The sequence below is a fragment of the Rattus norvegicus genome, chromosome 6 (genome assembly GCF_036323735.1).
Source record: "Rattus norvegicus strain BN/NHsdMcwi chromosome 6, GRCr8, whole genome shotgun sequence".
NCBI lineage: Eukaryota > Metazoa > Chordata > Mammalia > Rodentia > Muridae > Rattus > Rattus norvegicus.
This window is the reverse complement of record NC_086024.1, coordinates 133,162,652-133,177,689: the sequence shown is the minus strand read 5'-3', so window position 1 is coordinate 133,177,689 and position 15,038 is coordinate 133,162,652. Positions and strand designations below refer to the sequence as shown.

Genomic DNA, 15,038 nt, shown 5'->3' with positions numbered 1-15,038 from the left:
GTCAGCAGAGAGATTAAATGCTGTTAAAGTCCCGAGGCTGCTTAGAGGCAAAGGAGTTTTAAATGTTAAACAGTCAAAGATAGAAGGTGAACATTGTACCGAGCCATGGGAAACACTCTCAACTCCACCGATCAGTTCTAAAGAAAATGGGACAGGGCGCAAAGAAATGGACCGCTTAATAAAGACACAGTTCTAATCAAGAGAGGAGCACACACTGTTTTCCGGGAAGTGACTACACTCGGGGAACGCTCAGGACTTGACAAACACTTATTTTCTTCTTGAGCGTGAGGAACTGCATTAAGCCTACAGAATTGTCTTCTAGATGCTCTCACTGTTGCTGAGGAATGCGGATGCTGGTGTGACATTCTTTCACATAGCCTGTTTGTACACGGGGTGTGACACACTGAGCATTATGGCTACTGATGGATGACGTCTGAGTCCACAGATGAGGGTGGAGCCCAGGTCCTTTGCATGACATCAGTGCACCTATCAAAATGACTCCAGCCAGAACTCATGCTCCTGCAGTCAGTGTACTGCTACAGGTGCTTGGCCGGGCGCTGGGAGGATCATGGTGTGGACCATCTGTTCCGGAATTTAGATTTTGTCAAAATCTGGGTTGTACTCAATGGCCTGGGTCATTCATACAAATGTAATTAAACCTGGCTGTATGGGCTGGTTTTGTGTGTGAAGACAAGCTGGAGTTATCATAGAGAAAGGAGCCTCAGTTGAGGAAATGCCTCCATAGACCCAGCTTAAGGCATTTTCTCAATTAGTGGTCAAGGGGGGAGGACCCAGCCCATTGTGGGTGGCGCCATCCCTGGGCTTTTATTCCTAGGTTCTATAAGAGAGCAAGCTGAGCAAGTCAGGAGGAGCAAGCCAGTAAGACACATCCCTCCATGCCTCTGCATCAGGTCAGCTTCCTGACCTGCTTGAGTTCCAGTCCTGACTTTCTGATGAACAGCAGTGTAGAAGTGTAAGCTGAATAAACCCTTTCCTCCCCAGCTTGCTTCTTGGTCATTATGTTTGTGCAGGAATAGAAACCCTGACTAAGGCACTGGCAAACCAAAGAAAAGAGCAGGCACTTCAGAAGTCACCAGAAGCCGTCAATCACCTTCTCTTAACACACGGAAGAAATGGCTGAGGATTTCGGAACGCCTCATGCATTATTTTCTTGTGCACTGCCACCCCCGGCACAGATGACCATTTATTGAGCACCAAGCGTGCCACCGAGTGTTTTCTTCCCAGTTATCTCCCTAGGAGCCAAAAGAATGAGGCACAAAAGTCTCAGAATCACCGAGGAAAAGCCAGGGCTCTCAAACGTGAAGACATTCCGATCTTTGATCTTTGCACATATTTCCCGTTATGTGTCTCACTGCCTACATGGGAAATGAGGAAACACATCTCTGCACATGGGAGGGAGCTGCCTAAGGTGACTCCCTGGAGCTCACAGCCCCAGTGAGAGGAGGAACCAGCCTGTCTTCACCCTTCACCATGGTTAGTGATGGAAGAATCCACCGGGCTGGGGGCATGGGCGACATGTGGGGTCCCTAAGCCTTTCTCTGCGTTAGCCTAGCACCCGAGAGCTCACGAATAAGCCTCTGGGGTTGTTCACATGGGGAAAGGAATGATGGTGTGGAGATCTGGGCCAGGCAATGCCCACATTGCCAGCTTGACTCCTCTGACTCTCCCAATAGGTGCCCCAAAGTATCCGCCAGTAGCATCGTTAACCCAAGTGTTCTCTCTGAACCCGCTGGTGACCGGATGGCTGGGGTGGTCTCTTGGTTTCAATGGGATGGAGGGTTTGGCTCCAAGCGGACATTTACAGTGGCCAGGGTTATTTTTAGAAAACGATTTGCAAGCACTCCCATTCTCTCGTTTCCAGATCAAAATTCCTTCCCATGGCATTTCTAAAAAACCCCTTTGTAAATATCTTCTATGGAAATATTTACCGAGTACACTAAGCAAAACCATGGGATTTAAAGGATAAGACAGATCTGAACTTTACGTGGTGTGGATTCTTTCTGGAAATTCCTGATAAAAATCAGATGTTCATAAGACTTGCCAGAACATAGACATTTCAGGTCAGCACCAACCTCAGGCTGAATTCCACTCAGAGCAGTCCTGGGGCGGGCACGCTTGGCTGCCTCTGTGGCCACCTGGCCTCATTGCCAGGATCTTACCACCTCATTAGCATAAGATTAGCATAATCTTCCCCTAAGAAGCACTAATAGTCTGGGAAGAAGATGAGTCCAGGGCTTCTGAAATTGTCAGTGGATGGTGGACTCAACTTACCAAACGATATAAAGAGCTGTCAGGATATTTTAAAAAGTGTTTTACTTTATGTGTATGGATGATGTTTTGCCTGTGTATGTGCAGTGCTCTGGAACTGGAGTTACAGGCTGTTGTGAGCTGCCACATGGGCTCCGGGAATCGAACCCAGGTCCTCTGGAAGAACAGCCAGTGGTCCTAACTGCTGGGTCATCTCTCCAACCTTTTATCTCTTCTCCTCTTCCTCCTCGTCCTCCTCCTCCTCCTCTTCTTCCACCTTCTCCTTCTCCTCCTTCTCCCCACCCCCTTCTTCCTTTATAAAGATCCCTTTCAGAGCTAAGGCTGACACAGAGTTTAAGCAGCCCTTACAAGACTGCGTCCCCACAAAGTTTCAAACTTGGAATCTTTGCAGACTGTGGTTTGGAACCAACCATGTTCTGACTAGGCCATCTCCTTACATGAACATCTCAAAGGAAGCAAGCCTAACCTCTGAAGCTGAGGCTCCTTCCTGGACTCCTCAGAACGGAAAAGTTAAAACCGGAGCCAGGCGAGAACAAGGCCATGCTAGGCGAAAGGGCATAGGAACCTCGCTGGCCCAACACGTTCTTAAAACAGGCTGTTAAAATGCCCAAAAGTAGTTTTTGTGAGTAAAATGTTAGTGTGTGATTCACACATTTATCATAATCCGCTATACAAACTCATACAAACTTCCAGGTTAGGAGTAAAGGACAGGACAGGAAACCTAAACGGAAAATGGTTCGTATTTCTGCCGTTGGCTCACGATTAAAAACAGCCCTGCGTGAGCACAAAAGTGCAGCTTTCAACCTGTCCGTCTTAGAGAATATTGCTACAAGCTTTAAACACTCCAGCAAAGGTAATTTCAAGATTAACTCGGGAAGGTCTATCGGAGATAGGCGGTATCGTGCCTGGAAATTCAGATCCACTTCCTGGGCTAATTTCTTAGACATTCCTTTACTACCATCATCACCACCACCATCATCATCTCAGTCACTGGAGGCTGGACGTCTAGGTTATAGTTTCCAGGAGGCAACCTGCGACTGCCAGCTACCCCACCCCCACCAATGCAGTCTCAGAAGGCCTGGCGCTCAGACGTAGTAGGCTTGACTTGTCAAGAGGGGTCTTCTGAGCTGTCCCATGGGTAATAATGGAAGAGGTAAGCAGGGCCTCCTTACCTCTCACTGTTCTTCTTGCCGCTGGACGAGCTGCTGGTAGAGCCGGTGCGGTTCCGGCTTCCTTTGGAGTCCCCGGAGCTCTCCCTCCGGCCGCCTGGAGACACTCGTTCGGAAGAGCTGGTCCTGTTGATGCTGCAGGAAGGGCAGGCATGTGAGAGCGGAGCTTCCATAGCGGACAGTCCTTCAGTGCTGTGTGTACTGAGGGCACATGGGGGCACACACTTGGACTACCACACTGCCGAGTCACATTTAAAACAGAGGGATCCCCAAGGGTCACCAGGAGTCCACACCTCTGCACGCCGGTATGGGAAAGGCAAGAGACACAGCTCAGAGTCACGGCATCATGCCCTCATAGCGTCATAGGGTCACCTGGGCCAAAGACCCCCCGATATACTGTAGGACGACTCAGGAGCTTGGGAACCTGCCATTAGAGGGCGCTTTAGTCTAGATCAGTGGCTTTTAGTCAGGGCTTATGTTGCTCCTCAGGAGACATTTAGCAATGTGTGGAGGCATCTCTGGTCACAACTCAGGGGCTGCTGCTGCTGTGCGGGAGTGGAGGCCAGAGAAGCTTCTGACTGCCCTGCAGCGCTCAGGGCATCCCTCAACAGGGACAACCAAGGCAACACCAGTACAGCTCAGGAGAACTCATACCAGGACCACGCCAGGGACAAACGCCGATGGGCTGCCACAGGTTGTGGCAGAAGCTTCTGTCACAGGTGACAGGCTCATTTACAGGCTGAGCCCCCGGAAGCACTCAGCTCCAAGACACATAATGAATCAAAATCCATTTAGCAATTTGCAATATTTAAGGCTGTAACTCAAACAGCAGTTTAAGTATTATTTTTGTTTATAATTATGTATATGTACACACTCTGTATGTGTGTGTGTGTGTGCGTGCGCGCGCGCGCACGCATGCACGCGTGCATCTATATTTGTGTAGTGGCCACTGGAGGCCAGAAGAAGGCATTGCACCTCCTGATGCTGGAGTTCAGGATGTCGTAAGCCACCCAATGTGAGTACTGGGGACCGAACTCTTCAAGAGCAGCAGGTGTTCATAGCCACTGATGTGTCTCTCCAGCTCCAAACAGCCATTTTAAAGGCTCGCACATTCTAGCACGGTAGACGGCAAAGGCGCGTTCTTAGGGACTTCCATGCTGAGGGAGGACAGAGAGAAAAGGCTGCTACAGTCACTCTGCATCTACAGGCGCAGGAAGCTTCCTTACAGAGTGAAACGTCACCGCACACGACATACAACAGCCTTGAATCTGGGTGGGGGCGCCTCATGCAAAGTTCTCCACACGGCAGTCGTGATGGTGTGCATAGTGGACGTGCGCTCTGTGTGCTCAGAGCCAAGGCTGCAATGAAGTCACACAAGGCAACATGGATGCGCACGGCCAGAAACCTCTCGATCATGCACTTGGTCCTGGGTTAATTTTTGGCTACTGGTTGTTCAGAAAACCAACCAAGCCTTTTAATCTTTTACTCTTCTTTAGTACCTGACAATCACACATGGGTGTCACCCACAGTTGAAGGTATGCTCTAGGAGACAGCAATCAGCATATGGGAATCCCAGCCAGGCATGGTGACACACACCTTTAAACACCGCACTCGGGAGGCAAAGGCAGGAGGATCTTTGTGAGTTCAAGGTTACCCTGGTCAACAAAGTGAGTTCCAGGACTGTCAGGGCTGTTGCATAGAGAAACCCTGTCTGGAAAAATAGATATGCATATATATATATATATATATATATATATATGTACACACAGAGACACACACACAGACACACACCACACACACACACACACACCACACCCCACACACACACACCACACACCACACACACACACACACACACACACACACACACACACACACGGGAATCCCATAGACACAACAAAGAACCAGGGGACAGTGAAAACTGAATGTCCCCTTCCAGAGCATCCAATGTTTCCATCCTCCAAATTCACCCACTGAAAAACTCCGACCCTCTGTGCCACAGAACTAGAGATGTGGTCCTTCAGGAGGAAACTAGGTCGAGAGGGTAGGGAGAGCCCTGATGAAAAAAGTTGGTTCCTCCCTAAAACGTGCTCAAGAGAGCCTTCTCATCCATCTCTGACCACCGTATCAGCACAGGGTGAGAAGGCACCAGGCTGCCCCGCCAAAGAGCACCTCACAGAATCTAGTGCATGATGAACTCTCTCACTCACAAACCATGAGCAACCACTTCCTCTTCTGTGGCTTGTCAGTCAACAGACTTATGGTACTGTGGTAAAGTGGGCGACGCCCACCTAGACAAGCACACCACTGTGGCAGGCTTCCCTGAGAGCCTCTCACCTTCCTCGTAGTTCAACCTTGGAGTCTTAGCGCACTAAGCTTCACACAGAGGAAACAAATGGATACAATGAAGCCGCAGCCTCTGCTCCTGCTACAAGTGGAGCTGGGTTGCTCTGACCTCACACTCGCTTATCTGTGAGAAGGGAAGAGGCATCCGCTGAGGGTACAGGGGAAGAGGGGCCAGTCTGATTGGACACACGGAGCTTGGCAGTTATGTGCACAAGTGTTTGACTCACACCATGGCACGGGCAGGACTATTCACCTGGTGGCTATTAGGGTGTCATGGTGCCACGGATATAGGGAGGGCAGACAGGAAAGAAAACGAGAAAGAAACCTGCAGAGAAAAGTGTTTCTTCAGAAAATGGAATCAGGTAGCAGAGAGAGGAGAGAGAATCCGGTAGCTCTGTACAGAGGTGTGTGTGTGTGTGTGTGTGTGTGTGTGTGTGTGTGTGTGTGTGTGTGTGTGTTGCAGCTTCAAAGGACATGGCACATGGAGGGAAGACAAGCCACCAAATCTCATAAAGTAGTTCACGGGAGCTGAGGGACCTAAGACAGCAGGGTCCCGCCAGGGCCCAGTTCTAGGAAGAAAGCACCTATGTGTGCCCCCAGTACACGCAGCCCCTGCCAGGCTCCTGTCAGTAACCCGTCTTTTTTCCTTGCCATTCTTTTTCTCCTTGGTCCAGCCCTTCCTCAGCCCACCCTTAAGCCCTTTTCCTTGGTAATTCCAAGTGCTTCAGGTAGAACCTTGTGCCAGGACTGTAAAGGCTGCTTAATGTGCTGGCTTTTGAAAAAGAAGAAAATCACCCCATCCTCAAAGTGAGCAACACAGCGTGATCATGTCGCACGTGGTCTGCATGAGTGTGCCTGAAGGGCAGCCTGTGGCTTGTTCATTTTTGTTTTGTTTGTTTTAGAATGCTCAATTTGGGGACAAGGAAATGACATGTCTTAGGGCAACACAGCTTTTCTGAAACCTAGGATTACTGTCTAAAGAGCAGAGGAACTCGTATGCCTGGAGCTCACCGTCCTCCCATGATGAAACCGTCAGCTGCTGTAGCTCATGGCGTCACCTCTGCCAAGTACCCAGCGCAGACTCGGAAGCCGCTGTGGGAGCTGCTGAGAGGGCCCTGGGAGACTGTAGCAGCGAGAGGCCCAGAGCGGTATATCTACAGTGTCCTTGTGGGAGTTCGAGGTAAGTTCATGACAGTTTAAAGAACTGCATAGAACCCTGGCAGCACAGCAAAGCAGGCCTCTCATCCAGCTTTGGCAAACGCTAACCAAATTCAACCCGGCACCTGGGAGAGGTGATGATGGGAACCGGACACTTCCCATCTGACACTGATTGTCTCACTAAAATCTTACACATTCCCTTCAAAAATATCACCACCTCGTTTTACAGACAAAGAAAACAAATTCAGGGATAGAGCGACTCGTCAGAGCTTCCAAGAGCGGCTGGGTTAGTGGCTCTAGACCACAGCCTCTCTACTGGTCACCCAACTAGGACCTTCCTGCAGGAAGCCTCCCTTTCACGCAGTAGGGATATCAGAGCAGTGATGTTCCCTCGGAACTCTGAGGCACACAAGCTCTGCAGATCTGGTTGGTTTCTACAGAGTCAATGTCTAACGGGAGGCTCTGGATAAAGCCATTGAGCCAGGAACGCTAGGGTGACAGAGCAAATGCAAGCTCCCCTCATCTCGGCACCGATCTATTCTGAGTGCCTAGGACCCATTCTGTCCACACGTAAGCACGGAAGTGTGAGAAAGCATTGTGGGTTTTGGATTTATTTATCTTTACTTCGTGTGTATAAACGTTTGCTGTGTGTTTGTATGTGAATGTCTGGTGCCCAGGAAGACTGGAGGAAGGCATCGGGGTCTGCGAGGTCAGAGTTACAGACAGTTGTAGGCCACCATGTGGGTGCTGATAACTGAACCTGGGTCCTCTGCGAGAGCAGCCGGTGCATTTAACCACCGAGCCATCTCTTCAGCTCCAGTGGGAAAGTGTTGTAAAAACTTCAGGCAACTGCAGGCTTCAAACATCAGAACCCCTGCTTTGGGGCTCACAGAGCTTGGGTATGATTCATCACAGTTCTTTCAGGACATTTGTCAGGCCTACATTTGCATCCAAATGTTAAACTTTAAAAAGAAGAGTTACTGTTGCAGACAGAAAAGAAATAAGATGTTTCTTTTTGAGAAGCAAGAGCCCTTATGAATTAAAGAGGATTTCAGAGGGCTCAGATGAAGGGCAGAACACAAAAGCCTGAAGACATTGCAGCAACCAGGGCAGCCAGAGAGAGTGGGGCTCACTCGCTCGCTGCAGGAAGCCCCTTTTAATCACCAGCAGGGAATATCAAAGACCTTACAGTCCCTCTGGACAGCAAGTGAAAACAATGTTCTTTATCTGGGACATGGCCGGGGTACCAGCTTGTGAGAGGCCTCACAATAACACAGCTCTTCTCTGGGTCCTTGAGGGAAACTGAGTGTTTCCAGGGCTGTGAGTAAACACCGGCGTTTCTTCCTGTCTTCTTCTCTGTCCCCACACGTGACCCCAAACTTCTAAGTCTGAAGAGAAAGAGGCTTCTTTGTATTTCATTTATGTGTCAAAGAATTCTGCCAATTTCAATCTCAGACGTGACAAAAACTTTCTGCGGCGCAGACGTGTGACATCCTTTCTTGTGATGAGATAATAACAGCCTGAGAGGCTAGAATTAAGGCTTTCTTATCATTAGATGATTTGAACTCATGAAATGATCTTTCCAAAATTCCGTTAAAAAGGCCATGCACGTTTATAATCAACAGGGGATTTGACACAGAGCTCTTAGGACCGGAGAGCTTCTGAGGATGAATTAGAAACTGTGACCCACTCAACAAATACTAGCCACTGACCATGTCTTCTGTGCTAAGCTGGGTGCTGTAAACAGGGACCAGGGCCTGAAGGGTCTCTTTGTCCTGATATGACACATCTAGTTCCAGTAGGCTGAGATGACAGACCTTGATAATTAAATAAAACATGCTCTTCTCCGTCACTACGATAAGTGTAGATGAAAGTGCATCTTTAAGATGTCTTTACTTCTTGGCTTTGTGTGTGTGTGTGTGTGTGTGTGTGTGTGTGTGTGTGTGTGTGTGTGTGTGTGTGTGCCTGTGCTATGTGGTGCGAGTGCAAGGGGAGGCCAGAGGACATGGCAGGTGTCTTTCTCGATTGCCCTCTTCCTCCCCTCCCAACCCCCACGAAGAAATCCTGCACTGAACTTGGAGTTGCGCTGGCAGCCAGGGAACCCCAGGATTCCTCCCACCTCAGTCTCCAACACTGCTGGGGGTCAAATCTGCACAACCACACCCAGATTCCTTTGGGGAGGAGGGGGGCTCTGAACTCACAGCAGCAGCTGCTCTAGCCCACCGAGCCACCAGCCCCCAGAGCCTTGGTGACACAAGTCTTCTCCCAGAAACAGCATCTTACGAAGTCTTAAGGAGAAAACATGTATTGTTCGTTCTCCTCGGCACAAAGCTGACTGACTACTTGAGCTACGGGAATTGCATGGTTTCTGATAACGGGCAGGGGCAATCTAAGTCCTTCCTGACTCAACTCGGTAACTGACTGTTCCTTTCTTTGCTATGGACAGCATAGGCAAACACTAACACTTAACACCTCCACTTATTGGATCTGAATACAAAGACATGTATTAAAAATAACGGTGTCTGGATCCCACTCCCTTAACTGGGCCGTCTTGTCTGGCCTCAGCAGGAGAGAGTGTGCCCAGTCCTGCAGTGACTTGATGTGCTGGGGAGAGTAAGGTTGGGCTCCCCCTTCTCTGAGAAAGGAGGGGGATCTGTGGGAGGGGGCCCTGGGAGGGGAGGGCAGGCTGATATTAGGAGGTAAAGTAAATAAATACATTTAAAAAAACAAAACAAAACAAACAAACAACAACAACGGGTCTTAGCCTTCAGTCCAGGTAGACCTGGGACTCGGCAGTAGACTGTAGCCCCTGCCCCTGACTGGTTTGGTATTGGTGGCAATCTGACTGTCTCAGGCTCCCAAGTGCTGAGATGAGAGATGAGCTACCATGTCCAGTCTAGAAATAATGTTTCTGACTGATGCCAGGTCACACATCCAACAGCCTGCTTTCCCAAAGGCTGTTGTGGGGTGACAGTTACTTCACGAGACTCTGTCTTAGACTGCGGAGCACTGTTGAAATGATGCCTGTACCAGTTTTGTTCTTTTGATCTCTGCTCACTCTCCCCACCCCCTCCCCCCTACCTCCACCCCTTACCCACCCGCTCCCACCCCTCCCCCCACCAATTGTCCTGCTCTCCGTGATCCAGAGACAATGAATCATTGTCTTTTTCTTGAGTGCTGGGAAACTGTGCTATTGATGGCCGACTGCAGAGCAAGGTGTGACCTACAATGTCTTCTTCGGATTTTTCTGCCCCTTTCCTTTGACGAATAGGAGCCAAGCCTCTTCCCGAGGGTTCCAAAGCAGGGGGGGCCCAGTCCCAGACCAAATTTTAATTGGCAACACAATGTGTCGACTGCTGGGGCTGGACTGTTTCCAAAGGGGATTTTGTCCTTAAGCACCAGGCTTAACCCCCCCCCAAAGTCTTCTCTTGAAAACAAACACACACCATGCGTGCCCCCTCCCCCCAGATGTCCTGGCTTGCTTCATTTGAAGCCGTGATTACAATGAGGGTTCTTCGTGATGGAGCCTTGCACATGCCCTGTTTTAACCTCGACATTCAGGAACTCTGGATGGCTTCTTTTTGCTGCCAGAAACTTTTCCTAATGAGAGCTATCACCATATCACTCTCTGGAGGCTGCCGTTGCTGTCTCCAGCTCTCAGACAAATGGGATGCAAACCCACAGACGCCCACAGAAGCCCACAGACGCCCACGCAGCTGAGGGAAGCATAGTCCTCTGCACTCCCAGGGCTAAGTCTAGAAAACCACAGACTTCCAGTCTGAAGCGTGGAGCTGAGCAGGTGAATTGGATGAACTGCTTTGTAAAACTGAAAAAAGAGTAGTCTGGCTGAAGATGTAGCTCTCTGGCAGAGTGAATTACCTAGCACCGGTGAGGACATGGGTTTGATTCCCAGTACCACAAAAATGGCCAATACTACAAAAACAGGGAAGGAAGGAAGGAAGGAAGGAAGGAAGGAAGGAAGGAAGGAAGGAAGGAAGGAAAGAAAGAGAAAGAGCTTGAGAGGGCATGTTTAAATGCACACACAGGCAATCACACACACTTGCACCTCACATGTGTGTGCACACGGCATGGTGTCTATAAGCCAGTCCCCCCTGCTCCCCTTCTTTATCTCCTCTTAAGAGACTGCTGACAGACCTCACTACCCAGGAGCTCTTCGCTCTGGGCTGAAGCACAGGTAAATCCCAGCCACCATATCACTTCACGCCTCTGCAAACCAGAAAAAAGACACTCGAAACTGAGGGTTGGCAGAAGAAAGGAGCCGGTGAAGATGAACACAAGAGACATGGACAGAACGCAGGGAGAGAGTGGGAAATAAAAACAGCAACCCCAGGGTTTGGCTTCATAAAAAGATCAACAAAATCCAAATACTCTGGAAAACGAACACAGGAAAAGAGAAAGGAGGCTTAAGCACTGAAGGATGAGGAAGGAAAGGATACCATTACAAGTGACGTCACCCCGGAAGTACACAGAATTATGGGAGACTACTATGAATAATTGCAGGCTAGCAAAGTTGGAGAATCTAGAGGGAGTGGATCTGATCCTAGAAATACATTACCTAGTAAGAATGAATCTTAAAGAAATTTAAAATATGAACAGACCTATAGTTAGCAAGAGACTGAGCAGCAATAAAAAATGCCTATGGAGAAAGGAGAGCCCAAGACCGGTTGGCTTCACGGGAGAACCCTATCAAATAGCAGAAGAATAATTAGCATCAATTTTCCTCTTCGGAGCTGATAGGGATGAAAGCGTTCTGATTTCATTCTAGGTGACAAGTATGGCTCGACACTGAAGCCACACAAATCCGCTGAAAGAAAAGAAAAATGAAGACCAATATCCTCGATGAAAATCTGTTAAAGAGAAAAGTTCTCCAAAAAAAAAAATACTGACAAAAAAATACCGACAAGCTGAATTCAATGAGGAATTTCAAAGATAGAACAGAACTGAGACTTATAATTTGATTTCAAAAGTGTTTCAATGAATCAAAATCAAACAATGTAATGGCCACATTAATAAAGAGCAAACATCTCACAGACATCCCAATTAGTGCAGAAAATAGCCTTTGATGGTCAGTGGGTCAGTGGGCCAGTGGGCCAGCGAGGTGGTTCAGTGGGTAGGGGTGCTTGCCATTCAAACCTATAAACTTCAGTATGCCCAAGCCTGGGACCCACATGTTAGATGGAGAAAACAAACTCCTATAAATTGTCCTCCTACCCCCACATCCATGCTGTGGCACGCACACACACCCGCAAAACAACAAGAAATAGAATGCAATAAAACAATTTTAAAAAGAAAAAGCATTAAAAAAAAAAATAGAACCTTTCGTGATAAAGACATGCAAAGAACCAGGAACAGAAACAAGCTACTCCCCGTGGAGCAGAAGCCGCACGGGAAACCACAGCGCAGTTACTGAAGGCTGGAAGGCTGAGAACAATCTCTCTGGGAAAAGGGCAACGGAGCTCACTGTGTCCCACAAAGGACTAGAGATCCTTACCGCGGCAGCTAGACACATTGGAAAGGCACAAGTACACCTCTATAGACGGCAAGTGCTAATCAGTGTGCAAACAGAAACCAGAAGCCACAGGACTTTAAAAACTACACACTTGAAAACTGTGTAGGGCGTGAGAGAAGTCCTGGGTGGATGTGTGCTGTTTGTCATAGGCATGGACATGTCAAGGGTCTCAGTGTCCCGGCCCCTGGACAGGGGTAGAGCCTTCCCTGGGTTCATGTGCAGATGGCGACAGTGTGTGAAGGAAGTGTTCACTGTAGCTTTCTTCCTGAGGTTTTACCTGAAGACAGCGCCTACCAAGATTAGCTAATCCCGCCTCTTCATCCCTCTGTAGATAGCAGCCCCAGCTTCTTGACATCTGTAGGTGATAACCCCACTCCCTGTTCAGCTGTATTTGCACCTCCCTGTTCTCTTGTGTACAATAAACACCCTTGGCTTCCCAATGCTGATTGATGCAGCTCTGTACAAGGGTCCTAGACCCCCTGACCCCAGCTTTTCTGGGTCTGTGTGTTTGAACTTATTCATTCCCCCAGAGCCCCAGTCTACTCTGTCCCCAGAGCTGCACAGGATGAGGCACAAGTAAACAATTTCAGCAAAACGTCAAGATTTAAAAAATCAACCCACAGGAGTCAGGTGTATTTCCTTCCGAAACAGAGAACATTTGTATTCATTACAACACTAGAAATGGCTACTTAGGAACAACATTATTTCAGAAGGCAAAAGACATGCACACTATGCAGCCATGTAATTTTACTAAGAGGAAAAATTAAGATATGAATAAATTTTAATTGAGATAGAAGTAAATAGTAAGAACATGCTTGTGGATTAGAAGACTCAGCGGCCACATTACTGAAAGCGCTCTACAGAGGCAGTACAGTACTTAGCAAGACTTCAGGGGTAATTGTGCTGGCTAGTTTTTGTCAACTTGACACACACGAGAGTCACCTGGAGGAAGGACTTCAACTGGGGAGCTGCCTCCATCAGAATAGACAGTAGGCATTTCCACATATGGGGCCTTTCCTTCCTTCCTTTCTTTCTTTCTTCCTTCCTTCTTTCCTTCCTCTTTCTTCCTTCCTTCCTTTCTTCCTTCTTTCCTTCCTCTTTCTTCCTTCCTTTCTTTCTTTCTTCCTCCTTTCCTTCCTCTTTCTTTCTTCCTTCTTTCCTTCCTCTTTCTTTCCTTCTTCCTCCCTTTCTTTCTTCCTTCCTTCCTCTTTCTTTCCTTCTTCCTTCCTTTCTTTCTTCCTTCTTTCCTTCCTCTTTCTTCCTTCCTCTTTCTTTTTTCTCTCTTTCTTTCTCTCTCTTACTTCCTTCCTTCTTTCCTTCCTCCCTCTTTCTTTCTCTCTTCCTTTCTTCTTTCTTTCTTTCTTTCTTTCTTTCTTTCTTTCTTTCTTTCTTTCTTTCTTTCTCCAAAATGATTTCTCTGTAGCCCTAGCTGTCCTGGAACTCACTCTGTAGACCATGTTGACCTTGAACTCACAGAGATCCTCCTGAGTGCTAGAATTAAAGGCGTGAATACCTCCACCCAGCATGCTTTTTCTCTTTTGATTAATGATTGCTGTGGAAAGGCCAGCCTTACCATGGGTGGTGCCATAGTTGTACAGGTGGTCCTAGGTTGTAAAGGAAAGCAGGCTGAGCAAGCCAGTAAACAGCATTCCTCTGTGGCCTCTGCCTCAGTTCCTGCCTTAAACTCCTGCCCTGGCTGCCTGTGCTTGGAAGACAAATAAACACTTTCTCTCCCAAGTTGTCTCCTCGTGTTTATCACAGAAAAAGAAAGGCAAGGCAGGGTCGAGGGAAGGAATAAGATGAAGGCCTCACATTCCCTGAGTTAAATGAAAGAGACAGCACAGTACTGGCAACCAGGATGGTTTTATTAGAGACCAGTGATTCAGAGGAGTGAATCCAGAAATGAACCCTTGCATAGATGAACAAAAGATTGCAGTAAAGAAATTACCTTAGAAGTGACTAATGACCTACAACTTTTTTTTAAGATTTATTTATTTTATGTATAGGAGTACACTGTAGCTGTCCTCAGACACAGCAGAAGAGGGCATCAGATCTCATTACAGATGGTTGTGAGCCACCATGTGGTTGCTGGGAATTGAACTCAGGACCTCTGGAAGAGTAGCCAGTGCTCTTAACCACTGAGACATCCCTCCAGCCCCAAAGAACTACAAGCAACATCTACAACCTAAATACCCATAGAAGACAGGACAGGGGAGAAGGCTTAGAATGTGGGATCCTGCAATGGTTCCTTGAATAGACACTAAGGGCAAATACAGTCTGCCCATGGACCACAATCTGCTTGTCCTTAAAGCCTGTTGACATCAAAGCAAACGGTCAAGTAAGTGCTCATCAGAGTGGAAGGGCAATATAGGGGACAGCGACACACGCCTGCAAGTCACACACCTAATAAGTGGTGAATATTCGATGTATAAGGAAGCTCTATATGTGCACGACAAAAACAGCACATTCTGATTAAAATACAGGTAGGTGTGCGGGGTGTCAAACACCTATAAACCCAACACTATGGGAGTGGAGGCAGCAAAATC

At 48.1% G+C, this 15,038-nt stretch overlaps 1 protein-coding gene across 12 annotated transcripts in view; it reads right to left on the bottom strand.

The window, feature by feature from the left end:
- The window catches only part of Eml1 (EMAP like 1), a 173,372-nt gene that overhangs the window by 43,953 nt on the left and 114,381 nt on the right, over window positions 1-15,038 (bottom strand). For 11 of the 12 annotated variants that reach the window (NR_174190.1, NR_174191.1, XM_039112547.2 and 8 more), the window contains exon 4: window positions 3,462-3,593. Coding sequence is in view for 10 of the 12 variants with exons in the window: in XM_039112547.2 (XP_038968475.1) it covers window positions 3,462-3,593 (132 nt within the window). In the remaining 2 variants the exon portion in view is untranslated. Of the gene's footprint in view, window positions 1-3,461; window positions 3,660-15,038 lie in introns of all 12 variants that reach the window. The other variant, NM_001399709.1, reaches the window with a different exon arrangement.